The sequence below is a fragment of the Anoplopoma fimbria genome, chromosome 7, assembly GCF_027596085.1.
Source record: "Anoplopoma fimbria isolate UVic2021 breed Golden Eagle Sablefish chromosome 7, Afim_UVic_2022, whole genome shotgun sequence".
Classification (NCBI taxonomy): domain Eukaryota; kingdom Metazoa; phylum Chordata; class Actinopteri; order Perciformes; family Anoplopomatidae; genus Anoplopoma; species Anoplopoma fimbria.
Window position 1 is genome coordinate 16,746,341 of NC_072455.1, and position 26,850 is coordinate 16,773,190.

General features: G+C 42.7%; 1 protein-coding gene across 2 annotated transcripts; it reads left to right on the forward strand.

Moving 5' to 3' along the window:
- The first annotated feature begins 214 nt into the window (after window positions 1–214).
- Window positions 215–26,624, forward strand: dhx15 (DEAH (Asp-Glu-Ala-His) box helicase 15). Of its 2 annotated transcripts, none has more exons than XM_054601206.1 (14): window positions 215–466; window positions 2,070–2,403; window positions 3,578–3,771; window positions 4,950–5,109; window positions 6,392–6,610; window positions 10,525–10,692; window positions 16,696–16,782; window positions 17,171–17,320; window positions 17,805–17,913; window positions 22,042–22,233; window positions 23,267–23,389; window positions 23,473–23,663; window positions 24,541–24,710; window positions 25,979–26,623. In XM_054601206.1, exons 1-14 carry the CDS (start codon window positions 462–464, stop codon window positions 26,094–26,096), a joined length of 2,220 nt encoding a protein of 739 aa, XP_054457181.1. In that variant the 5' UTR covers window positions 215–461; the 3' UTR covers window positions 26,097–26,623. The 2 variants fall into 2 exon arrangements, with proteins under 2 accessions (XP_054457181.1, XP_054457180.1); XM_054601205.1 differs by lacking the exon at window positions 215–466 and adding an exon at window positions 504–651 and having other exon boundaries at window positions 25,979–26,624.
- The last annotated feature ends 226 nt before the right edge of the window (window positions 26,625–26,850 follow it).

A 26,850-nucleotide genomic window follows, 5' to 3' on the forward strand; every position in this document is an offset into this window, starting at 1 on the left:
CATTTTTCGTCCTCCATACTTAAAGGGAGTCCCCAGCAACGGTGGTGTGTATAGCTTTCAAAGCATTCAAAACTTTATATATATATATATATATATATATATGCTGAGCTCACTATTCTGATCATCTCAATAACAACGAGACTGCTTGAGACAAAACACAGACCTTCCTGCACTGCAGTGACTGGAGCTGTGGACTGAAGGGGGGGGGGGGGGGGAACAGTCGTGCGTGTGTGCGTGTGTACGCGCAGTTTGGCGGGCACATCATCATCATCATCATCAGCCCGACCGAGAGGCAGCAGCAGACCTCCCACATCATCCCCAAACCACTGCATTGTGGCGTTCACGGACAGCACCATGTGCACGGCTCAGTAAAGCCAGTAGTTTTCTTTTTTCTATGCACAGTGCACACCGGGGCTTCACAGTAAATCACCCGCTTTCGAGTCATTTCGTCAAGGATAAAGATGAGGTAAGAGCTTCCGGTCGCCATTTTGCTGGTGTTTTTTTTTTGGGGGGGGTGTAAAATCTGCATGGGAAAGAAAATCAGCTCCTAAAGCTGCTGTTTGGACGGACAACCGGTGGCAGCATGTTCAAGCGACATCGTTTAGATATAGGTGATGATTGTTCACCGGGTAAAAGGAGGCCTGCGGACGGGTATGTCACCGAAAAAGCGGCCAGCCGGTCACGTGTTTGTGATTTCTGCCGGCTGTTTTTGTTGTTGTCCCGTTTCTAGCTAGCTAGCCGTGCTAACGTTAAACTCGTCTGAAGTTTAGATGGCGAGTTAGCACCGACTGTGATGGACATGTGTGACTGTTATAATGGCGGTAGTATCAACACACTGCATGGGGTTGTTTTAGGACGACACGGTGGCGCAATGGTCCGTGTGGCGTTAGCTACGTTAGCTAACCTAGCTAGCAAACAGGTCCACACGTGGCTACATGCTAGCCAGTGCTAGCTCAGGCGCTGTGTCTGAAATGGAAACGGATACGCGCACTTCACGAGCCAAAGCCCACATGTCGTTATGAGCTGTTAGCTGTTCTGACATGTGGCTTTTACAGCATTTTGAAGGGAAGCTCAACAACGAGCTACTAGGCAGGCTAATGTTAGCCGTTTAGCGGAAATGAGATACCCCATGTTAGATGTCACTGCTATGTCTGCCATTACAGTCCCAAGTCGGTCAGTCGACTTTAGCTGCGACGTCAAGCTCCCCCTGGGGACATTACAGGACTGCTGAGGGCTCATGTGGGTCGGATAGGCCTGAAGAAGTTGGAGGACCTAGGTTGAAGCGTCCCATTGCTTGTCAGTCAAAGTCACAGAGAGCCCTCTCAGGGGTCACTGCCTTACAAATGTACCCAAAGGGACGACATTGAATGGATTGCATGCATCAAGTCAATGTCCAAACAATAGAGCCTACAAACATGCTGCAGCTTTCCCATCGTCAAGGACATGAATGCTAGAGAGGCTTGGTGTTGAGGTTTCAGACTAGATGATGCACCTCTCTGAGTCATGCGTGGCCTCGTTTTTGTAGTCAGGCCCTTCCTGTTGCACAATACACAACTGTCATTGACACATTTAGACAAAACTCAATAGTGATTAGTGGTAAAAAATAGATATAGTTTTGATGCTAGACTACTGTACAAACATGAACCACATTAACACCTCTGCTGTGCCACAGCTTTACTCACACACTCTCTGTCCAAATCATTTCAGGATATTAATGGTTCACATTCTGCTCTGAAGGCATTAAATGCGTGTTTCTGCAATAGGAGGACACACTTGTGGATTGTGCAGTTTTTTCATGACCCATGCATGCTTTTTGCAACACAGAATAAGAATGTGCAGTTACCTTTTCATTCAGTTTCAAGAAACATGTTTGACTTGGACTAATTCTATGTTGTGCATTGTATGTTAGGTTTAATCTTTTTCATTTCTAGAGCAACACTGTTTCAAGTGTATGTTCGGGTGTGTACGTGGATTTCTAAGTTTTGTCACATTACTTTGGTGTGTTTAGTGGACGAGTTTGTGTGACAATGCTTCATCAAATCTTAACTTCATGCATCTTCCTCTCACAGGCGTGACCGGGACAGAGATCGCGATGAACGGTCGAGGGACAGGGACCGGGACCGACCTCGAGAGCGTGACTGGGACAGAGAGGTGAAGTCCCCCGCGGTCCCCGCCAACCTAGCTGCAGGTAGCGCAGGCAGCGCAGGCTTCATTAAGCCAAACCCTATTCAGCAGCAGATCAACCCTTACACCAACCTGCCCCACACGCCACGCTACTATGACATCCTGAAGAAGCGGCTGCAGCTGCCTGTCTGGGAGTACAGAGAGCGCTTCACTGAAATCCTGATGCGTAACCAGTCTTTTGTGCTGGTGGGAGAGACCGGCTCTGGAAAAACCACACAGGTACAAAGCAGAATGTTTTGGGTTTTTACAATTCCAGCACATAAAGATGCATTCCTGTTGTCAGTTGCCCCATAAAACAGTCATTAATGATTAATTGACTAAAATGTGTGAAATTAAATTGAAATCAAGACATATTATTGGTTTAATAATACTATTAAAAAAAAAACAGGATGCAAAGATAAGGGGGATGCATTTTAAACAGTTCCTCTGTGGAGCTCATTCACAGTGTGTGGTTGTTGAGCTGATTTAAAGTTCTTTAAAGAGCTGGGTTGTGAGAAGATTTGAGTTGATCACTGGTTGAGCCTAAGCAGTCTCCTGAGGGGAATACAAACTGTCTACAAACGCTTCTTAAAGTATTTGGTGTAATTTATATGCTACCCATTCATTATGCATTTTGGAACAGACCTTCATAGACTGCTTAGTTTGGGGTCACATCTAAATACATACAAAACATGCTCACCAAGGTATGAGCTACATTTATGGATCTTTAAGGATTTCCTTTGTGTTTATGGAACATAAAATTAATGGTATTTTAGAGAGAATGTTTAGTATTTTAATCAGGGAAACAATGTTTTAAAACAAAAAATATACTGCATTAACTCTTAATGCAAATGCATCTTAAATTATTGTCATGTACGAATGAGGTAGCATACAGGCTTTCCACTAAAAATATTCCACTGATTAGGGTCAGGCCCTGTGAGCACTAATAACATATTTTTACACTATCCTTGAAATGGTTGTCTTCCAAACCTGTCATCCGCATTTTTTTTATTCTTCTCATTGGATGACATTTCAAAGACTGGTAAGATTTGAATCATCTCTAAATGGCAGTCATCTGAAACCTCAAGCTTAATAGAGTGGAAGTAAGAAACTCTTCGTTTGGAGCCTCTCTCAGTGAGCTGCTTCTCTGTGTTTAAACTCTGAGCAAGAACATGTGGTCAGTGAAAATGTTGACAGGTATCACTTTCATAGGTACTTGTTTTTCAGGACATGGTAAACCGTAGTGATGCACTTCCAAGAAGTAGTACTATAAAAATCTTATTTCCATAAAATATTTATTGGCTGGTAGACCCACTGATTATCCTCCTACCCCATCTGCCCTGCATTCCTGTGATGTCTTTTATACGCTGCCCCTTTGGCTCAAGCACAACCTGGCTTGTCTGCTTTCTCCCAGATACCTCAGTGGTGTGGGGACATGGTGCGGTCGATGCCGGGATCAAAGAGAGCAGTGGCCTGCACCCAGCCCAGGAGGGTAGCGGCCATGAGCGTCGCCCAGAGGGTTGCTGATGAGATGGATGTCATGCTGGGCCAAGAGGTGGGCTACTCCATCAGGTTTGAGGACTGCAGCTCTGCCAAGACAGTACTCAAGTAAGAAAGCTAGTTACAAATATTCCCCTCATGTCTCTTATGTTCTAAAGAATGTATGGCAAAAGCTGCGTTTCCACCAAGAAGTAAATGTTAATTTAATCCCGGGATTACTTTTCAATGATCTAAAAGCTTCCTTCAGCCCATCTTTGCTTGCAGTTCAGTGTGTTTGTCCGTTTCCTCCAAAAACACGTGAATTCTTTTTTTTTTTACTGCTGCAAAGCATTTATGGATGCATGGTGGTTGTAAGGAAAGGAAACTAAGAGCGTCCGTCTCCACAGTTTATCATCTGTTGAGGGTTTGATGGGTATTTATTTGTGCTTTCACTGCCGTAAAAGAAAGCAGAAATGAGTTTTTTCCTCTCGTTCACAGCACTTTCTCTCTTTTACCGCACAATCTCGCTCTTTTTTTTTCTCTGTCATTTTTTGGGAAGCCGACAACAAAGCTTAACTTTACTTTTGATTGTATCAAACACAAAAATGCATGCACAGGTCTTTAAATGATACTTGAGTAATTCCTTGTTTTATGAACCAAGCGGTACGCAAGTTGAACAGTGCTGTGTGTGTTTGACCAATCAGCGATGGTCATCCCTGCAAATCCAACCCTGAATGTTCCTGTACTTAGAAAGCACTAACCCATGACCAGGGGCTTCTTGGAAGGGCAAAATGTCCCGGGCAATTTAGACCCTGGTTCCTGCTGTCAAAACACAATTCATTCCTAAAAAGTTCCTCTAGTTCCTGGGGATACTTCCTATGGACAGAAAGGAGCTATACCTACAGCTGTATTGGTTGAATATTAGTAGCCTATTAGCTTAACAGGAACCTTGTACAAGTGAGAATATAAACTAATACAACAGACTAATTGGTTGCTCAAAACTGACCTGGCCATAATTTCTGACTTTTATTTTCTTGATCCCCGTAAACGTAAGTTTTTCAGTTAATAGATGATTAAATTGTCTGATGCTTGACGGACTTGCTTTAAAGGATAGATTTCAATTTTCTCAAATCCATCTTGATTTCTATACTTCCTCCCTCTTAGTTTATATTCTGAACACAGCAGTTTGAAGGTGGAATTTGTCCGTAGGGGAATGCTGTGCTCATTACGTTAAATTTAAACAGGGTTTTAATCACATAATGCCATTGTGTATGCTGATAAAGCCTGCATGTCTTTGATTCGTCCAGGTACATGACAGATGGAATGTTGCTGCGGGAGGCCATGAATGATCCTCTGCTGGAGCGCTATGGTGTCATCATATTGGACGAGGCACACGAACGCACATTAGCTACAGATATCCTCATGGGAGTCCTCAAGGAGGTGGTCCGCCAGAGGGCTGACCTCAAGGTAAAAAATAAGCGTTTTTTTTTTTCTTCCTTTTAACGATCTCAGTTTCAGGATTAGGTATTGCAATCCTTTGATAGCAGGTGGATTCATTTAGTAAAGGTAATGCATGTTTCTAAATCTTAATGCGACTATCTAAGTATATTCACAGTTTATTCAGTTTTATAGTTTAATTTACTTTTGACAGTAGTCTGATTTGTTTCCAGAAATATCTCCCACTTAATGCCTTTAATACACTGTTAAAGCCCTAAACATGACTTCCTGCAGGGTAAATTCACTGACAGACGGTGTTTATGTCCCTCGACTGTCACCTCCCTTTTGTCACATTTTCTCCTGACAGTGTCCCTGTGTCTGACAGCTGGGTATCTGTTGAGGAAAGAGAAATGTTGCTCTTGGGCTCAGAAATGCACTTCTATTCTGCACCGCAGCACTGGTGGAGATTGCTCGTAGTGTCAGCCCAATTTTAGGCCAATCAACCGGGGGGAGAATGGCAATGTGTCGGTGTGGATGGGAGCGTACAGGCAGGCGGAGGTTTTATAGGCAGACCGTGCCAGACATCACTCTCATAAAGCAGATGGATAATGACTAGTTGTTTGTCGGCGTGGAATCAAAGGTTAGATTGTTGTTCGTGGACTGTTAAATGAGGTCTAGGTTATCGCGAATGATCATCCACCCACACCCCTCTATCTCCTTCATCCCTATCCCCATCCAAATCTGAAAGTTTAATTTGCCTTGATTAAGAGCAATTATGATGTCTCGCAGAGCGTAAAGCGAAATGCCGAGACACTGGCCCCTGAAAATGTTTGAGATTGAAAAATGGGAGACGCGTTTCCCATCAGAATCCTAATGCGCCTCATCTAATGGCTCTGGAGAGAACATTGTGTACCCAACATCAGGAACAAGGACTGTCATAGCTCTGTGTAGGTCAGTGACTCGGCGTGTAATGCCAAGTTCTACACCATAGACACCGTCTTGGGTGCGGGCCAGCGCTCTCACCCTAGCTTCTGATTCGGAACATTATTCATCCTGTATAGCTTCTTACTCTTCATCTATTCTGTATTTGGGTGCAACCTTATCCACTAAGTATGTGTCCTTATCCTCAATTATCATCAAGCCATATAAAATGTTATATAATTCTACACTTGAGTGCTCACTCCCATAATCACCACGGTCATTTACACTCTGCTGTCTTAACTTTTAGTTTTAACTTTCCTTTCAGCGCTTTTATGAATACATTGTCCCTCACAGACTTGGCCCTTCTATTTCCATGCCCTTGTCTGTCCAGGTGATCGTGATGAGTGCCACGCTCGATGCCGGCAAGTTCCAGGTGTACTTTGACAGCTGCCCACTGCTAACTATCCCCGGACGCACGCATCCCGTGGAGATTTTCTACACGCCCGAGCCAGAGCGGGACTACCTGGAAGCTGCCATCCGCACAGTGATCCAGATCCACATGTGTGAGGTGGATGAAGGGGACGTTCTGCTCTTCCTCACTGGACAAGAGGTACAACTCCACAGGTTTTTAATGAGATATATTTTAAGGATTGTACTACAAAAGCCAGGTTTTTTAATAGAGATGCACCAATTGCTGTTTTTCTTGGCAGTACAATTTTCTCTTCTTTTTTTGGATTCCAAAGTCTTACCTGCCTAGTCTGAATTTCATTCTAAGGAACTCTAACTGACAGCAAGTTTTAAGGCTAACTTTTTCACCAACATCCTAAAAAAATACTTTAACCATCCTGAAGTCTAAATGTTATCTTTTATTATCTGTGTGTGTGAGAGAGAGAGCGAGCGAGAGAGTAAGTATTTACCTTCCCTCCCAAATACTAATTTGTACTGAATAGCTCTTGAACGCATCAGTTTCAACCTCTGTTGACCTTAGCTCAGTTATTAGCCAGACCGTCAAAAGGAAAGGCTCAGAATCCCTATCTCCAATTGTTCTGATTATTGTCCCCCCCAAATATTATACCGATAAGCCGTTCTCCGGCTATAGCAGATCAGTTGAAAACCATCCTGTTTTGATCAATAGCAGGTTATCAATTATTGATCAATCGTTTGGTTTCTTCTGGTAAACGTCTAGACTTAAAAATGATGGAAAGTTATGCCCATCACAATTTTCTATAGCCTAAAATTTGATTTTCAAACAGCCTTTTTCTCTCAAAACACAAATGTAGTCAGTCTGTCAGTCAATTAACGACTGATTTATCAACTTATCTTTACAGCACTAAATACATGTATATTGTTGTTGTTTTTTTGTCCAAACTAACAAGGTTTTAAACTTGTACAAAGGTTTTATACATCTCCAAAGTTAGGACTGTGTGTATTAATCTAATAACATAGATGAATTACTCACACACATGGTGTCATGAGCCCACTCGTGCACTCTCAGCACAGGATATTATTAATCCTCAGTTTGATAGATGTTGATGCACGTGAGCTTGCCTGCCTAGGAAACCACCAGGATTTGCACAGTGGAGAAAAAAAAAAAAAAAAAAAACTAGGAGTGACCCACATTCTGCCCTTCCCACAAATCTCTGAAATTAAGTCATTTATTATTTTTTTCCCTCCCTGCAAATGTTGTCCACTGATGTGTAATAGAGGGCAGGGTTCATGCCCAAAATGATGAATTTGGTCACAGCAGGGTACACACACACACACACACGCACACACACACACACACGCACATGCGCGCACACACGCACCGGAAAGCACCAACAAATGTTTCAATGTCCTGATCACTGGACAGGAGAAGCCTGTCAGAGCCAACAGTTCCTGTTCTGTATGATTATTCTCTCGGCAATCTAACAAAATGGTGTTGGAGACCATGTGATTAGAAGTGGTTGTAAAGCAGTAAAGTAATAAGTTTAGCAACTGAAGTGAATACAGCACAAATTGCTCTGGAGATATAAAATGCCATGTTGGAAATAAGTATTAACTCTTTTGTAACACAGTATCATTTTTTCATCTGTGCAAACTCTCATGTAGTTTGTCTTTCCGGCTTCCCCAATCACATCTTGTGACATGTTGTTTATTAGCAGTAATTATTTGTCACTCAACATCAACTTGACTGTGGCAGCACACCTACGTCAGTTTTCATTTGCCAAAGCAGGATCAATATGCGGCTTGTTACGAAGGGGATAAAGTCATTGGAGGGCATGGTGTTTGAAGTGGTCTCCTTCGAGGGCTGGTAATTGATTTCAGATTTAGTGGTATCCCAGCTGCTCGGATCGCTACAAACGCTGATAGTCACTCTAGTGAATGTGCAGAAAAGTCTGGGACATTTGCAAGCAATGTGTTGAACATTTCTCATGCAGTTAAATGTAATTTGTTGATTTATATTCCACCCCCTCCCGCACTGTGTCAAGCTAAGGCATTACTGAGAGCACTCCCACGTTGGGTTCATTATCACCCCCTCTTAATTGGGTTAAAGAAGTTAATGTGTGGTAGGTCTGGCAGAGATGGGTGTTCAAAGGGTGCTGCAGCACGCCCCTAGAGCGCTTCTTAACCTCTTCAGTCTCCCAGCAACTTTGATGTAGACTAATGATTGGGAGGCAGATCCATGGCAAAGCCATAGACTCTTTTTATCTGACTGTTTAATTCATAACAGACGAAAGCAAGAAGCACAGGACTCTCTTCCTCTCTCCTCCACAGTTTTTCGGTGAGATATGTTGCTCCAACAAACAAATAGAACTGAAGCACCAACTCCAAACAAGAAAGTTGAAACTTATCACAGCTGTTGAGCAAAGATAAGTCCTAATAGTTAAGCTTCCCCCTCAGCAGCTAACATCAAAACATGGGGATGCGTGGGGGGGGGGTTGTTTGCACGTCAAGAGGAGTGCCTAAATGTGTCGGTTATTAGCTTGGCTGTAGATTTTCGCTACTGGGGTCGCAGGGAGAGCTAGTGGACAGGTTCCCAACACTGGCCAACTGCCCCCTATGTACACACGGACACACACGCATGCGCACACACACATGCGCACACACACATGCACACACACTGTCTTGATGTCCCTAAGGGACAGACAGCCAGCTTGCTTCCAGCGCTTTGGCAAAGAGGTCCCTTTTTTTCTCCATGGCAGCTGCTGCATCCAGAGGCTTGATAGGCTATTAATACCCAGGCTAATTTTACCAATCCATTCAGATTTACAGTTTTCCACTTGTCAGTGTGTTGATTTAGAGGTACATGGCCATCAGCAGGGTCTGACTTAATGCGATGAACAAGGGGACAACCGGGCTAATAACTCACTTGCAGTCCAGAAGGAAAACAGGAAATCGCACCGCCGGACTTTCTCATGTCAAGGCCAGTGTTACTGCCTTCACACAGTGGTACAAATTAAGAACGCTTCAGTCATGCTTAAACTAATTTCAGCACAGTATGCTTTTAGAGGAGAAAACAAAAATATCTAAGAAGTTTTGTGGGTTGGTTTGTTAGCCTACTAAATAATAAGTGTGCATGAGGAGTCTTTAAGCATCGGGATAATTAATTTGGTTCCTGTTCATCACCGCTTTATGACTTCTCTTTTGGAAGAAAATAAATTGCTGCATTGCTCCCATGGGCCTGCAGGTGGTGCAACAGTATAGGCTGTAACGTACCACATATAGTAACTGCTCCTTCATAAGGACTTACTGATTGTTGTTAGCAAAACAAAGGAAATGGTTCTTAACAGCGGGAATTACTTGGAAAATGAAAAGCTGTTATATGTTGTTTTAGACCATACCAGAAACCACCTAAGACCTTCAAGTATGATGATCAAAAACCTGTACGTGTGTATACTGTCAGGTAACATAATACACGTTTGTACAAGCTAATGAGTTCTGAGCTAGGGCGCCTGTGGAATATGTAGGCATATTTAGTACATTTAATAGTGTATTCCAACAGGCCCCTAGAGACGAGGCTCTAACCCTGTGCTCACTATCATGCTTTCTTATTCCTGGCGCTACTCAGGTCCTCTGTCTGTCTGCCAGCCCACCGGCTCTAGAACGTTCAGCTTCACTAAACTGATCTGCCATGATTTGCCGCTGGTTATGCATCAGTGCTGCAGTCTCATCTCACATTCCCCTCTACAATGCTGCACTGTGGAATAATGAACCCCGTTTGAGTGTGCGTGCGTGCATGTGCGTGTGCGCGTGCACCTCCATGTTTTCCATGATTGCTGCATTTGACAACAGAGCCACAGGGAGCTCGGCAAAGCATACTGCAGTCCAGGTTTAATTTCCTCCGTCAGATGGAGCGATAGTTAGAACAAATGTACTGTAGCAGGGAACCACGGTTTTCCCCCGGCCGCCTCCCCGCACCGCCCTCTATCATCCAGATTCCCCTCCATTGTTCATCCAGTTGTTGTTCGGAAGCTGTTTAATTAACCTGTTCCCACACACACAGGTGACGCCTGGATTAATTGTTGCACTTGCGTCTTTCAGGAAATTGACGAAGCCTGCAAGCGGATCAAGAGGGAGGTCGACGACCTGGGCCCTGAAGTCGGTGATATCAAGATCATCCCGCTGTACTCCACACTGCCTCCACAGCAGCAGCAGAGGATCTTTGAACCACCCCCACCCAATAAACCAAGTGGTGCCATCGGAAGAAAGGTATAACTGCCTTGTTGCTGCAAAAACACTCAGAGGGGGAGGAGAGAAAATGAGTGGGTTTGGTGTAAAAAGGCCAGATGGGGAATAAGGTGGGCAAAGGATGAGAGCTGGAAGGTAGGAACTGGGACTTTTTTCCCCCCTTTCTCAGCTTTAGCGCAGAACTGACTCACACAACATATGCTGCTTTTGTCAGCATGCGATTTCTCTGCTCTAAATTATAACTGGGGTATTACTCACGCCTTCTGAGCCTGAGGAAAGCACTGCATTCTCAGTCATTTTTATCTTTCCACTGCATTTGCACAGGCCACGCTGCTGCTCCGAGAGGAGGCCGTAGACCTCTGCCGTCTGCAGCAACGTGCACCACACACTTTATGAGAGCGGATCCAAAACAAGAGTTTTCTTGCCGTTCTTCCTCAATCACTTAATCTCAGAGGAGTGGATGATCCTCTTATTGATACAGACACGAGACAATTCCTCTCTTTTGTGTGACAGTTTCTATTCAGATGGGCTCATCACCAGAGTAGCAGCACCACCTGCGCTGCCACACTGTTGGCTAGGGATCTGACAGAATATCAGAATATCAACACTGCCAGTGAATGAGCAGACATTCACCCCCAGCATCTGATAGGGGACAGTGTTGATGAATGACTCATTGCTACAACCCCTCTAATTGAGACCGATCAGGCTGCAGTGGTATGAGCAGTGAAAATATTTATGGAGTTTTAAAGCTAAACACATTATGATACTGTAAAAAAAACAAAAAACACTCAATTCAAACTGGATTTTTGGGAGCATACGATTCCTTGAAATGGGATTTTTTTCATGAATTAATAATGCTTTATTAATCACGTTTTTTGTAAATATTTTAAACCCCATAAAATAGGGATCCCGTGTGTGTGTTCAAGTTAATATGTACAGTGAGGCACAGGCTGAGGGTTTCACCACAAGGTTTCGATCAAAGATTTGACACACTTGCACCACCGCAGTTTAATGGTTTTGTCTCTTCCAGCTTTCTGCTTGAATGATGTGCTTGTTTGTGTGTATGAGCTGCACAGGATAAGAGGCTAAGCATTGTTCCTCGTTTAATTAGCCAGTGTTGGATAAGATATTTTTTTAAAGTCAGTGTTTGCCTCTGCTGTTCAAAGAGATGTTGTCATGAAAGTGGACCCTAGTTGCGTAGGGACAGATTTGAATATTACGCAGCTCTTGCGATTGTACCTGCAAGGCCCTGTAAGTTCACTTACATTCATCTGATGGGATATAACTAGGTGGAAATTTTTATTTTTTTATTGGCAGCACACTTTCCTCTTGGTGAACATCTTGCAGCAACATCCTCCTGATTCCTATGAGTGAAGTTATTACAGGAAATAAGGTGAATTCAGTGACAGTGTAACCTCTGAACTGTCAAGCAAGGCACCACTTCAGCTTGAATTCAGCCTCTGAACAGCACAGTTGATGCCCCTTTTTATCCCCCTCAAGATCACCATTTGAAAAATGTAGAGATGTCGTCCAAGCCAGCCCAAGAGGAAGTAGCGAAAAAGAATTAAGGTTTGCGACGGATGCCGCCACGCATGCTAACGACTGTATTAGGCACCCCTCAATTAACATAAAGCACTTGCTCGTCATTGCTCTATTTCGGCAGTAAAGCCACTGATCTTCTATTTTTGAACAGTTTAATCATTTAAGCCAAGGCAGCAATTGACTAATTACAAACAAAGACTATAATCTCACTTTCTCAAAGATTGTCTCTAACAAATGTGCCGTGATGAGTGTTGGGTTTGTTTTTTAACATTGTCACGTTTGAAACATTCGCCTCAAATGTCACTCGTGATTCCGCCACGTATCCGTTTCAATGAGCTTTGGATTTGGGTGCGTGGATGCTGCTCAACGCACGCTCTCCGTTTTTCCCAGTCTGTGGAAGAAGGCTTTATTTGTCAACAAGGCTGTGCTGTGAAAGATGGCCCCACGTTAGCCATAGTACTTACTCTCCTGCAGGTAATAACCCAGAAATAACATGCAGAGATGATGCTCTAATGATATTACTGATAAAGAAGCCAGGATTATCCAGTGCAGCAACAGACTGGAAGGAGCCAGCCTGCGTTCAGTGTAATGGCCCTAGCCCGGATAATCCTTCAGAATCAATGCAGTCAATGAGGCCACCCATATGATCATGAAATGTGAGAGGTTGTCATGTGTGGCATCTGCTGGAGCACTGACTGTGTCCCAACACGCAGGACAGTGGCAACCTCTCCTAGTCCATTTGTAAAGCGGACTTTGATGCATTTCATGCCTCTCAGTCCTTGCTGGGACATTTGTCGCTGGCATATAGTGCCCGTCATGAGACACCCGTCTTTTTTTTATATTTGGACAGCCACTTTAATTTCAGTCTGCCACAGTGTGGCTAATAGGTTTTGCAAAAATGTAATTCCTCTGTAACTTTGGGCCACTGAGGGCCTTTTTTCCCTCAGCAGAAACTTGACCCGTTCCCTGAAGCTTCACATAAACTAATCTTTTAGGAACCTTTTGAGTCTTTGACACTCGGTTTTTCATTGTATATTTAAACCTGGGACATGTCAGATATATATATATATAAATATATATGCCATTTGAAGGGCAAAAGCAGGACCTGGCAAGTCATGTCCTGTGCTGTTTGGTAGGAGATTAAAGTAAGCGCTTGTGGGACCGACAACATGTGAACGTCGTCCAGCTAGTCAAACCATTTCAGTTTTTTCCTGTTTATTTCACTGCACACATAGTCATCTTTTAGGTTTTCTATAATGGTTTCATCTACAGATTTGTTTCCCTGCACTGTTTGGCATGAATGTTGTTTCTCCATTTGTGCCAGGCACTAGGAAAGCTATTTTTCTTCACCTTTTTCGTACCGAGCAGCTCACTCCAGCTTCCAATGGTTTCCTTGAGAGTTCTCCATTGTTGTTATTATTTAATGTTGCTTGTCCTGTTTGATACTGATGCAGTAGTAAAATTATGGTTATCGTGTTTTTTTGTAGTCCTCTTCACTGAGATGTGAAGACACATCTGCCTGACCAATCATGGTTGCCAGCACTGCTGAAATACTTTGATTAAGAGTTATTAGAAATTATGTTTCAGGAACACGTCTCTTAAGCAGATGGAGAAGAGTGGAAACAAAAGCAGTATAATGGCTAAACACATCCTTACATTTCACTTTGTTTTTTTTACTGCTAAGCTGTTGTTGTTTTTTTTGACAGCCCATATTATCAGCATCTGTCTATCAAAATTAATCAACTCACATTTGTCATGGGGTGCTCATGTCAATCCGATCTAGACAGCCATTCATCCAAGAAATACACGAAAAACCCAACCATTTGCCAGATACTGCTGTCTGATCAGTTTCATACAGGCGTTTATTACCATCTCCTCATTCCTCTGCTTGAATACTAAGGGGAATGTGTCTTTCGACAGGTGAATTACCCGAGGTCAAGGTCTGAATGAGTGGAAAAAGGCCCTCCCTGGCATTAATAACTAAACACTCAGGCATTCTCAGGCTCGAGAGAAATCCTCACTTAAAAGGTGGGATTTAAAAAGTCTGTAAGGCTCGCAGCTTGAAGACGGCTGAAGAGGCACAGCTACAAAGGAAGTATGTCAAGTGTGCAAAATTGGTTCTGTGGACCAGTATCGGCTATGAATACAGAGAAATAGTTGGTTTATGTGCTTGGCATTTTATGATGAGGACTACCGGGACAGCAGACGCGATACCACTAAATAATGCTTAGGTTTGCCCGCAGCTTGTTCCTGTCTTGGTTAGATGTTGAGCAAGTTAGCAAAGGAAAGATATTGATGTGTGGAGAGGTATTTTTCAAAACACCCTCTTGCATATTAAACTATGACAGTGGAGTGGAAGTTGCCAGTAGAGTGGGCTATGATCCGGCCACCTCAGTCTCGAGCGCTATGATGACTCTAAAAGGTATTTCTGTCCAGTCTGTTTAAACTGTTATGTAAGGGGTACTCGCCCTAGCGGCGGTCAAGGTTCGCATGAGAGCAGCTGCAAATCTGTCTTCCTCTCCTCATCCCTCCTCCCGCTGTTTGTGTATATGCTGACAGCAAGAGACCCATAGGGTGGTGTGACTCTTTTTCTTTTTTTTTTTTTTTTTTTTTTAAACTCGGATTCAACTGTCAGACAGCCTTGCTATAGGGGATAATTGTAATAGAAAAAGATCTGAGACTGGGAGATGGTGCTGGTCTTGTTCTCCTTTTCACTTGTTTTTCCTACATTTCTGTACCAAGACACTTAACAATGACATCTGCCCTGATGCTCAACTGTACTCCCATACCAGAGTATGTGTTAGCCTGCTTTAAAATGTATGGAATCTTTATTAAACTTGAGACCTTTCCGTATGGCCAGAACTGTCACATGTTACACAACCAGTGCCTCATTTTGAAAACTTAGATGGACTGACATTATTAAGTGGTAATTAGGACATAACACTTATTATACAATGCCACTTAAACAGTTCAGGGCTGCTTTTCAGCACACGTTGGTGTGAAGCACTGTGTTTTCCTTTTTAGTGACAATTGCTGCTTTATCCCAGTGAATGAGGAAAAAATAGCAGTAATAAATCGATTGCATGAAGAAATATTTGCCATATTCTTCAGTGATAAGACAAAGTTCAGTAAAAGTAACATGGCTGTAACTCCAGCTCTATAACGATGCATAGCCTACAGTCACTCTATATCACAAAGTGAATGAACGAATGTAAACACAGTTACCGTGGGGAATACATATAATTAAAGCACAATGCGGCCTGATCGCAGTACGTCCAACAAGTGATCTGGTGGTGGCATCGACAGGGGAAATCAGTGCTGAGCTCTAAATCAAAACCTACCCCGTCAGTGTTTTCATATCTATGACAGGACTTTGTTAACCCTTTGCATCAGAATGAATCCAGCTTTACATTTGGTGGGTCTTTTTTACTTCTTTATGTATTGTGTGCTCTGAGTTCACTAACAAATCCAAATGTAGGGTTTCATTGTTACACTTCTGCCTTTTATTTTAAACGTATCACCCATGTCTTGTCTCACTAGTTTTTATATGAACTGGATGTGCTCATACATACATGTTTCTATGCTTTTGTTTCAGTACTACATGCTGCAATAGAGGTCCTCTGTTGGTGTTGGGAATTAAGTAGTGACTGTCAAATCTCGCCTGTTTACTATGGATATATTATAACACATTTCCAGTGTTCAAATATTTTGTAAATATTTCAAACTGAACACAATGCAACCATTGCAGTGGCAAGAAAAGATGCTTGGTTGAAAGCAGTAACCACTGTAGAGCAAAAAGTAACTATTTTCTGTGATTTAAAAAATAAATAAAAATTCCATGAGAGGGAAGCTGACATCTCGACAAAAGCAGCATGCTGAGGACATTCAGACGGAACCCCTGACCTCGACACACACACACACACACACACACACACACACACACACACACACACACACACAATCACATAACCCCAAAAGGCCAGATGTAATGCATTTGGATGGAACACTGAACACCAAGCCAGCTCTCACTAAAAATACGTTGATAGGACATTGAACCTGATTGCAGAAACGATTGTGGTACTTCCCTGTTGGGTTGCATTAGGCAGCGTGTGTGCAGTGCCCTGTAGTGGCAGCTCTGCAAGCTTCTACAGTCAACTGGCTCACTCAGGCAATGTTTTTCAAGTAAAAGCAAAGCACACATCTGCACTTGTTTTTCACTATTACTCATGCTTAAGAAGGACTATGATTTGTGAACTGCTCCACTGTAGGAAAGCACTTTGTGATTGTTTTCTAGTGGAACTACCTAAATTGATTTCTGCTGTGTTCTCTGTATTTAAAGCTTGCGTGTTCAAATGTATTTCCTAAAAACAAGTGATGACTAAAAATATTTGAATGTAAAGTCTAGTACCCGGTCTTGTGAGTCCCGTCCCCCCCCAACCCTGGGTGGATCATTTCCTTACTCATCCCTTCTCATTTCCCCAGGTTGTCGTGTCCACAAACATCGCCGAGACGTCGCTGACCATTGACGGCGTGGTGTTTGTGATTGATCCTGGATTTGCCAAGCAAAAGGTTAGCTTCCCCCTCTTCTCCCCACCTACCGCCCATCTTCTCCCACCACTCTTTATCTGCTGTGATCATCTGCGTCTGTTGCCTGAGAATCCCCAGATAAACACAGCAGTGCACACCTGACAGCGGCAAAGATGGAAAAGCCAGTTATTTATTCCTCTGACATTTCACCAGCCCGGAGCCAAGTCGTACGCAGGCTGCCAATAGAGATTCTATATGCATTATGGTGGATTGTGTGTCTGTCTGCTTTATACTTAGTAGATTAGGGGTGTTAGTATGCATGTAATTCCCTTTTTTCTTTTCTTTTTACCTTTTTTAAATAGCAACATCATTGTAGTTTTTACAATTTTTTTACTTACCTGAAAATCATCTTCCCCCCCTTTCCTATCAGGTGTATAATCCACGTATCAGAGTGGAATCCCTTTTGGTAACAGCCATCAGCAAGGCCTCGGCCCAGCAGAGGGCGGGGAGGGCTGGAAGGACACGCCCAGGAAAGTGTTTCCGCCTTTACACAGAGAAAGCTTACAAGACAGAAATGCAGGTAAGAACAGATGCAGTCTGAAAATGGTCAGATATTCTATGAGGTGTTTGTTTCTTACATTCTTCAATGCTACAAGCACTTTGTATTCCCCCATAGCAGTCCCCTAGCTGGAAAAGAGCCATATTATGCAATATTTGCACTTGGAATCCATTATTCCCAGTTCAGCTGAATTAAAATTCCAAGAGGTTGGTGCTAAACCACACTACCTCCACCCTTCTTCATAACCTATGTTAACGAAACCGCCACCTTGTGACAAATGAGCCTGCGGAGACCCAGCTCTCCACTTTAACAGGATAATTCTTTCACGTCACGCTGAGTGGCAAGGGGAATTTTTCAAACAAGTTAAATAGCCCTTCAAATGCCCTAGACTCCCGGTCTCAGTTCAAGTTGGCATATGAGCAACGCATGAGGAGATAATAAGCACCAAGACTAATTCATAATGAATTGTTCCTTGGGTTTGTCTTGTTCGTCTTAACTGGCATAGGACAACACGTATCCAGAGATTCTGAGGTCTAATCTGGGCTCCGTGGTGCTGCAGTTGAAGAAACTGGGTATTGACGACCTGGTGCACTTTGACTTCATGGACCCACCAGGTTAGTATGATATTTCTTCTTGTTTGCTCATGAAGACACATCTGTATTTTTAACAGGGGTTCTTGCGGTCATGAAAATTTTGGGAAAGTCATTGAAATTTGCTTCACAAATACCTGTTGAATTATGTATACGTGGTTCAGTTAAGATCAACTAAGAATGATCTATATTGGTTAAATAATATTTAAATGTCAGTCAGGTCACTGAACGTTTAGTTGTTCTCTGCTTGGTGTGGCGTCAGACTAACCTGAGTTGCAGCCTGTACATTCGTGTGAAACAAAAAAACTTAATTACTTTATATTACTTTGCATTCGGCCCCATAAAGATGTATGAATCTCTGCATTGGAAAAAAAAAGGTTACTATATTACATTACATTAGTCATTTAGCAGACGCTTTTATCCAAAGCGACTTACAGGAAGTGTATTCAACATAGGTATTCAAGAGAACTACTAGTCACCAGAAGTCATAAGTGCATCTCCTTTCTTAAACAAGCATCTAAAAGCATAAACCAGAGCAAAAGTATAGTGCAGAGGCAAATTACTACGAAAACAATAAGTGCAACAACTAATACGAATGCAATAAGTGCAACAAACTAATACGAATGCAATAAGTGCTACGAGGAAGGCTCAGGGTAGTACTTCCTGAAGAGGTGAGTTTTCAGCCTGCGCCGAAAGATGGGCAGCGACTCTGCTGTCCTGACGTCAGTGGGGAGTTCATTCCACCACTGTGGGGCCAGGACAGAAAAAAGCTGTGACCGGGTGGATCGGCCGCAGGGACCTCTGAGCGACGGGCGACCAGTCGCCCGAGGCAGCAGAGCGAAGTGGTCGGGCGGGGGTGTAGGGCTTGACCATGGCCTGGAGATAGGAAGGAGCTGTTCCTTTCACTGCCCTGTAGGCTAGCACCAGAGTCTGTAACTGGATGCGAGCTCTTACAGGGAGCCAGTGTAGAGAACGTTCAAGAAGTTCATTAGACCAAACCCCATATTTGACATTATATATGGTTTGCATTGTTTTATCCATGGCCATACGTTCTGTAATTACCTCTCTGTATACTGTAGTACTTTACATTGTTGTCGGCGGACTCTAGGTCTGGATAACATGCAGCATGTGATTCAGTTTTTCCTGTATTTGATTTTGGAAAACTATTCAAGCGTCGTGGAGTTTGAAAATCCAATTGTGTTTGCGATTGTTATTGATTGTCTCGTTATTAAAACTACGTGAGAGATGTCTGGCTGCACTGTGTACAAACACACCAGTCGCTCTTCCTCAAATATCAAATAACATTGAGCTCTTGATTTTGATCAGTGACATCTGAATCTAAAAGTCCCATTACAAACTGCTATTAAATCTTCATTTCGTTGAACTGTGGTTGTTTCATGTACAATATCAAATCTGGGTTGGCTGTGTCACATGGGAGCTTGGGGAAAACGACAGAGCAAAGATAAAATGATCTTGGCAGATATCAAATACTGCATAGTGAATGTTTGGAGATTTGACTATAAGCGCTCTGACAGACATGGATTACACAGTGGTGTTATGCGGTTTGAAGTTCAGTTGAATCATGCTGGATGTAGGCCAAAAAAAAAAAAAAAAAAACCAGACATGGAACTCTCCTGGAGAGTGTGTGTTCCCGCGGAGACCACCCCTCCTTTCCCTATCCTTATCCCCACACCTCCCTCCCCCCTTTTCTCACCATAATATAGTTTTCATCTCACCTCTGAGATTAAACCCATCTCTCCCCGTCCGCTGTGGCAAACGCCATTTTGAGAATGAAATTGGTTACATCAATAGCTGCACTATCACCTCGGCTATTGCCTTCCCTTTATATTCCTCCAGTGAAACGTGACTGACCTCCACCGCCACCCCCACATTTCTCACAAAACGCAGGAGTAAGCGTCAACATGTGGGATTGGCCTTGTCTGCTGAGTCTAAGTGGGAACAGTGGGGTGAAGGGAAAGGGGAGGATTATCTTTTATTTATTTGATCCACTCATGGCAGAAGGTTGCTCCTAACTAGCTCCTGAGCACGGAGGAAGCCGAAGCTAGTTTCTGTGCAACGGACGAAGTCTGCTTTGAGTCTGTGAGGGTTCCTGGATAGGAGCCTTATAGCATCGAGTTACACTGGATCAATTTTGATACGCTGTGTCAAAGGCCCACCGCCGAGTTAATGGACAGGTCAGAGAATCGTCCAGAGTCATGAATCAAAGGATGAAACAATAACACTACATGAGTTTTAAGATACCTTTAATTTAGTTTTTTGGAGTGGATAAGTCAACATTCTAGTAATTGTCACAATCAAATCCCCCTGGTTTGAAGATGTACATAATGGCAGCATATCTTTTATTGTTGTTCCTTGATGTTTTAAATTTCAAGTCAAATGCATTTGATTTAGGTATCATCTCCCCGATGATCAGCAGCGTCAGGTCCCAAAGCCAGGGGCTTTTTTCAATTTCAGCTTGTCCGTATTCTCAATGGGAGAGTTGAGTTTCCTTTTACTGTGGAATGCTCAAATATCTCGTTTATTTCTCTCTTCGCCCTCCTCGCTCACTTAACACAGGAGCGATGGCGCGAGCAAGCCAACCAAATAGAAAATCCAAAAGAAATCAGTAGCGATTTACACAAGGACGTGGCTGGGTGGGATTCATTTGCCTTGTGACATTTCCAGAGAAGTACCTTTTCGAAGCCGATGTGGTTTAATGTACCTTTAGCCTTTCGTCTTATTGATTTGGCCCTTGGTTAATATATCGGATTCTTGTGTGTTGAGGGAGTCGATGTTTACTTTCTGATGAGCCGCCTTGTGTATATATTGAATTTCCACACTGGTTCATCATGCTAGCAGTACTTGGAAATCTGATTTTCACCTTTTTGTTTAGCCCGACACAAGCCATTGGTGTGGTAAGTAATGTGGCCGGCACTCACTTTGTGTTTTTATAAAAAAAAAAAAAAAAAAAAAAAAAAAAGTAGCTTTGATGCCCCAAATCAATATTTCTTAATCATAAAAAAATGCCTCCCTGCTGTTTTAAATTGAATTTTTTGGGAGCACTTGAGAGAAATGAAAGTGAACGAGCACCGCAGCCGGTGCTTGGAGCTAATTTTCAGTTAACATGCAACTGGTCATTAGGCTTCAGCTCTCGGGAGCCAAAGGTCAATAATTGCATCTGGAGGAAAAAAATCTTTTAACCAAACGGTGGAAGCCTTTTGTGTTGGAGCATTAAGTAGAAAGTTCCCCTGTAATTGCATTAGTTGTTTAGGATTGCCTGAGCTGAGGATGAAAAATGAGCTCTGCCATGATTACTTCTCCGCTAAGTTTCTGCCTTGCGTAACTCTGGTCATCACACCTAGAGAGCCGTCTCATTTTGATTGACCTCATGCTCTCTGCCACCAAGCAGCATCCCGTTTTACTGTCTCTGTCTTCTATTGAATATCTGAGTAAAGCAGGTGCTGGAACTGTGGTGTTTTATCAGCTGGATTACTCTTAAGTCAAATGTGGTTGCTCAGGCTGCAAATCCCCTCCTTTTATTGAGACAACAAGCAAGTTTATGTATTAGCCAACCACAGCTGAATAACATGACAAAGAATCAAAATTCCCCTTTAAATAATTTCATTCATTGTGTTCTTTGGACATTGAGTATTTAATTAGATTTTGTAGTAAATAAGGCATGCTTTTTAATGCTGGACCAGCCAAATTTGACATGGTTCTTAAAGCAAAATGTGTCAGATCATCCTTGAAATCGTTTAGATTGATCTATATGTTTAATGCCATAGTAGACAAATGTATTATTTCGTGTAACTGTGAAAATACAAAAACCTAACAAGGGCTGCGATTTATGATTATTTTTTTTATTGAATAATTTGCCAGTTGTTTTCTTAATCAATTGCCCATTATAATAATCCAAGCCCAAGGTGACTCCTTCAAATGTCTTGTTTTTATCTGGCCAACAATCTCAAACAAGTACATCAATCTATTTGGAAATACATGTGTTTGAAAAGGTCCCAAATGATTCTCAAGTTTTTTTGCTGTGATGATAAAATGACAGTTTTGTAAATTGTTCTATCGCTGTCACCTGCGTGTATTGCCCCATGGGCTTGGAACATCGTTAATGGTCCATCGCTCCCATCCTGTCCTCACCAGCCCCAGAGACCCTGATGCGAGCCCTGGAGTTGCTGAACTACCTGGCGGCGCTCAATGACGACGGTGACCTGACAGAGCTGGGCTCCATGATGGCGGAGTTCCCCCTGGACCCCCAGCTGGCCAAGATGGTCATCGCCAGCTGTGAATTCAACTGTTCAAACGAGATCCTCTCCATCACTGCCATGTTGTCAGGTAATGCTCAGGGCTGGCTAAATGTGTGGGTCTGAGCTGCTACCCTTTCCTGTGCCCATGGGCCGTTGTTCAGAAATGACCAGTGAGCTTAAAGGAAATATACAGAGCAGCTTCTGTGAACTCCCTTTATTGTGTTTGCATTCTTTGACTCTGTTTTAGTTTTGCCCTCATAATCAAATTTTACTTACAACTGACTTAATCTGTATGAACATTAGTCAAGTAGAGCTCAGAAGTTGAAAACTACCCAGTATAAATCCACCTATTGAACTTAACTACAAAGCAAGTAGGGGATAAAGTCAGTGGTGTCAGCTATTATTTGTAAGGAATGGGGAGAAAGTACATGTCTGTACAAAATGTATAGGTGTAGCTGGAGCAGCACCAGCATGCTACAGCAGTAATTGCACTTTAGGCTTGCCAAAGCAGAATGCTGCTCATTGAGATGAATCTTGACGCCTTTGAAGGGAGTGCGAGGGTCTTTGAGAGTGGGGAAATGGATTTAACTAGCTCTTTGGACGTGGTGTGCACTTAAAGCAGGTGTTTCAGGACGGCATTTTTTTTTTCTTTTTTTTTGGCTGAGTTCATTAGAGTAAGCAGCGAGAGTACACCTGAGACTGGTGCCGCCACAGCAACCAACCATGAGGCCCAATAAACACAGCTTTTACCCATTAAAGCCACAATTAAGCAGGTTTGACATTAAGCAATCCAGAGAAAGTTCACCGAGGGGAGACGGCAGAACCCAAGTCCTCTGGATGAACTCTTTGCCACTGATTTATTGTCTCAGTATAGCATCTGTAAAATGGGTGTCACATGTTAGCTATATCTTGTACAAAGCCATACTGCAGTGCATCAGAGCGGAGAAACCCATCCTTCTCCCCTTCTCTTTGACCCTCATCTTCTCCACCATAAACACTTACACTGTGCCCTGTGAAGTGCTCTGTGCCTCTCTTGAGCTGAGGCCTTGTTCCTGTCTGTGGGATTTGCTTAACTTATCCCTATGGGCGGCTGTGTTGGGGCCTATACCAACCTTGTTTAGTCCCACAGTGCTTCGTCCGACCCACGGAGGCTAAGAAGTTGGCCGACGAATCCAAGATGCGCTTCGCCCACATCGACGGGGATCACATGACGCTGCTCAACGTCTACCACGCCTTTAAACAAAGTGAGCGCCGCTTTAATGCACATTGAATAGTTTAACATTGGCTTTATTCGTTCTTAACCCTGAATTGCTCTCGTCTCACACAGACCACGACTCCACCCAGTGGTGTTATGAGAACTTCGTCAACTACCGCTCGCTGATGTCGGCAGACAACGTACGCTCGCAGTTGTCCAGGATCATGGACCGCTTCAGCCTGCCGAGGCGGAGCACCGAGTTCAACAGCAGAGACTACTACACCAACATCCGTCGTGCGTTAGTCACTGGCTTCTTCATGCAGGTCAGTCACATCAGGGTCCCATGTTGAAGCTCCCACAGGAGCATATTGTGTTAGTATTATTCAATGGCAGTGTATGTTTTGAGCTTGCTACCATAGCTATTTTGTGTTTTTCTACTTTCTCTTTGTAAATGCATCATTAAAGCCAGATATTTTTTGCCATTTGTGCAAAGGCAGTAATTATATCCAGCTCCAGTGCTATTCCGATGCTCAGTGAAGTTTTCCCTTGTTGAGTTTGATCATTTGAAAAATTGTTGTACTGACAAAAAATGCACCCGAGATGTTAATTGTAATGGATGACCACCTTTTTAAAGTGCACACATGCACGCACAGAGACGCTTGCTTTAAACACATAAAAAGAAATAAAGTCAATTTGCTCCTCGTGTAAGGAAACAAAGGGTATTTCACAAGAAGCCATTTATAGGGCTACCTAAAACAAGCAACCTGACAAGTTGAATTATGGTGTTAATATTTAAATATTTGTCAACATTAACCTTTATCTTGGAGACAAATTTGCGGTTCACGTTGGAGCTTTCACCGCATTTGTGAAACCATGTCTTTGTTGGGAAAGGCCTTTATTGAGACTGATTGCCTTGGTTAATCACAACAGCCACTGCAGCTCTACCTAGCATCTCAAATAGTAGGGAAAATCACTCACTGCCTGCTTAAAAACAAGTTTGCAGCATCAGGCTGCTTTTCTATAAACAACACTTGTTATTACATAATGAGATTTTGATTGGTCTGTATAGTTAAATTCCAGTCGGACAATAAATTAACCACAAATTCCGGATATATATGGTTTCTTATTCCTGTATTTCTCTGTGTACTGGTTTTGTTCGTTACTGGCATTGATCCTCTTCCCTCTCTGTGGTGCGAACAGGTCGCTCACCTGGAACGCACCGGCCATTACCTGACAGCGAAGGACAACCAAGTCGTTCAGCTGCACCCCTCCACTGTGCTGGACCACAAGCCGGAATGGGTGCTTTACAACGAGTTTGTGCTCACAACCAAGAATTACATCCGCACGTGCACTGACATCAAACCAGAATGGTAAGTTTCAGTTGCAGCTGCGTTTCTGATAGGAATGATATGCTGTAAAGATGGTCATCAGAAAGAAATGTTACATTTAATTGCAAAATGTGGTTGAAGTGTTTCCATTTTTCACTCGCTGTGGTTGTGTTAGCTTGACTAATGGATAAAGTTATTTTTTCATGATCCCTTTTATTTTTTTGTCTTATAATATCCTGGATTTCTGCATCAAATCACTTGTTGTGTTTTGGGCAAAGAAATCGTATTTATATTATATGATTCAAAAGCTTCAAAGAGATTTAATTTTTTTCTTTTTGAATTGCGTCTGTACCTCTGTTAAGCATGTTGTGGGAGGACATTTTTGGACAATTTAATCTAATGCTGAAACACCCACACCTGTTGTCCTCTGCGTAAACCCGATCAGGGTTAGCCGCTGTCCTCTTTCTCGCACCATGGGAGCGCCACATTAGCAGAGCAGCAGCAGCTTCAGCGCTCCGTCTGTGTCCACACCCGGTGAATTCAGCCACTGTATTTAGTGTCACCATCGTTTTGGCAGTGCTCGGAGCCCAACCGGGGTTAACGTTAGTCGGCATCATGTGTAGCCGTCTGATGAAAATCAACGGCCAAAATGTGCATTTCTAAAAAGTTCCAAAAATATAAATTTATATATAGAATATTAAATAGCCTAATATTGTGTCACCTATAATATATGTTGCTAAGACAACTTGAATATAGCTATATTATACAAAAGTTTGCAAATATCTCCCCCCAAGGTCCACTAGCATTTGTTTTAAATTAGACTGAAAGCTTCTACTGAGGTTTTCTAATGAAGCTTTGGATGTCTATCATTATATTTGACTTTTTTTCGGCCCCAGTGAAAATATTGTTTGTGAAAGGCTAAACACCAATAAATATGGAGTGAAACACAATGCTTCATTAGATAAAAACCATATGACAACAAAGGTTTATTAATTAAAGTTAATTAAAGCTTAAAGTTAGCCTTTACCCATTTTATTTCTTTCTTCCCATGTAGTGTGCCGGAGTACAGAGCCAACACAGTATTATGAGTTTTAACTTCTTTTGTCTAAGTCCTCACCATTGTAGGCTTGTTTGCACACACTTGTACTGCAGTACACTGACTTCTGCGTTTCTCTTACCCCCGTGTGACCTTTGACAGTTTGGTAACAAATTTGAGCTTGCACCTCGTGAATATGGAAGAACAGCGCTCTCCCACAAGTAAACACTGAAGACAATTTTTGTGACTAATGTTTACTCGCTTTCTTTCCTAGGCTGGTGAAAATATCCCCGCAGTACTATGAGATGGGTAACTTCCCCCAGTGTGAAGCAAAGAGACAGTTGGAGCGTATCATTGCAAAAATCTCATCAAAGGAGTTCACTCAGTACTAAGAAGGTTTGCATGTGCTGCAACGACATCCTCAGTATCTGTACAAAGTAAAAACCTGAACTTATTTTTTAATTCCACCGACAACCTAATTTTGAAATCCATTTTTGTCTTGCTGTGTGTGATGTATTTCATGATGACTGATGAAATGTGTCCTTTGAGGGCCGTAATGTAACATTTTTTTGAAGCCCAGAAGGTTGAGCACTACCAGAAATGGACTGTAAATGACCGGTTATCAGGAATATAGTCATAACCATTCTGTTTAAAGCATGATATGTCATGTTAATTTCAACATTCCCCTTAAAGACATCCATGCTATAAGTCACAGCTCAGGAGTCTTTGCTGTTGTCTTGCTACTACAGCTGAAACGTCATAAGTCCATGGTAGCTTTGGATTGAATATAATTTATACTGTGTTTTGATGCAGGCATAATGTATTGTTCTCTTGTCATGGAGATACTAAGAGGGGGCACTTTGGTCACATTTCCTGTCGCTGTTCAACTTAATAAAAACAAGTTTACAATAAAACATTTTCCCAGTGTCAGCATTAAAAATAACAGGATAACCGGCGCAGAGCCTTTTACTTAACCTTCACACACACACACACACACACACACACACACACACACACACACACACACACACACACACACACACACACACACAAAACAGAGCAAGCACGTTTTGACCTGCCAAATCCAGCTCGTTTCCTGGCTCTTCAGGGAAGTTAAATCGTCTTACTGGGATATTGATAGCTTCA

Coding starts and splice junctions, on each gene's coding strand:
- dhx15 (XM_054601205.1), top strand. CDS start 584: ATGTTCAAGCGACATCGTTTAGATATAGGTGATGATTGTTCACCGGGT. Junction 5,110..6,391: donor GCCAGAGGGCTGACCTCAAG/GTAAAAAATAAG, acceptor TTGTCTGTCCAG/GTGATCGTGATGAGTGCCAC. Junction 22,234..23,266: donor CATCACTGCCATGTTGTCAG/GTAATGCTCAGG, acceptor AACCTTGTTTAG/TCCCACAGTGCTTCGTCCGA.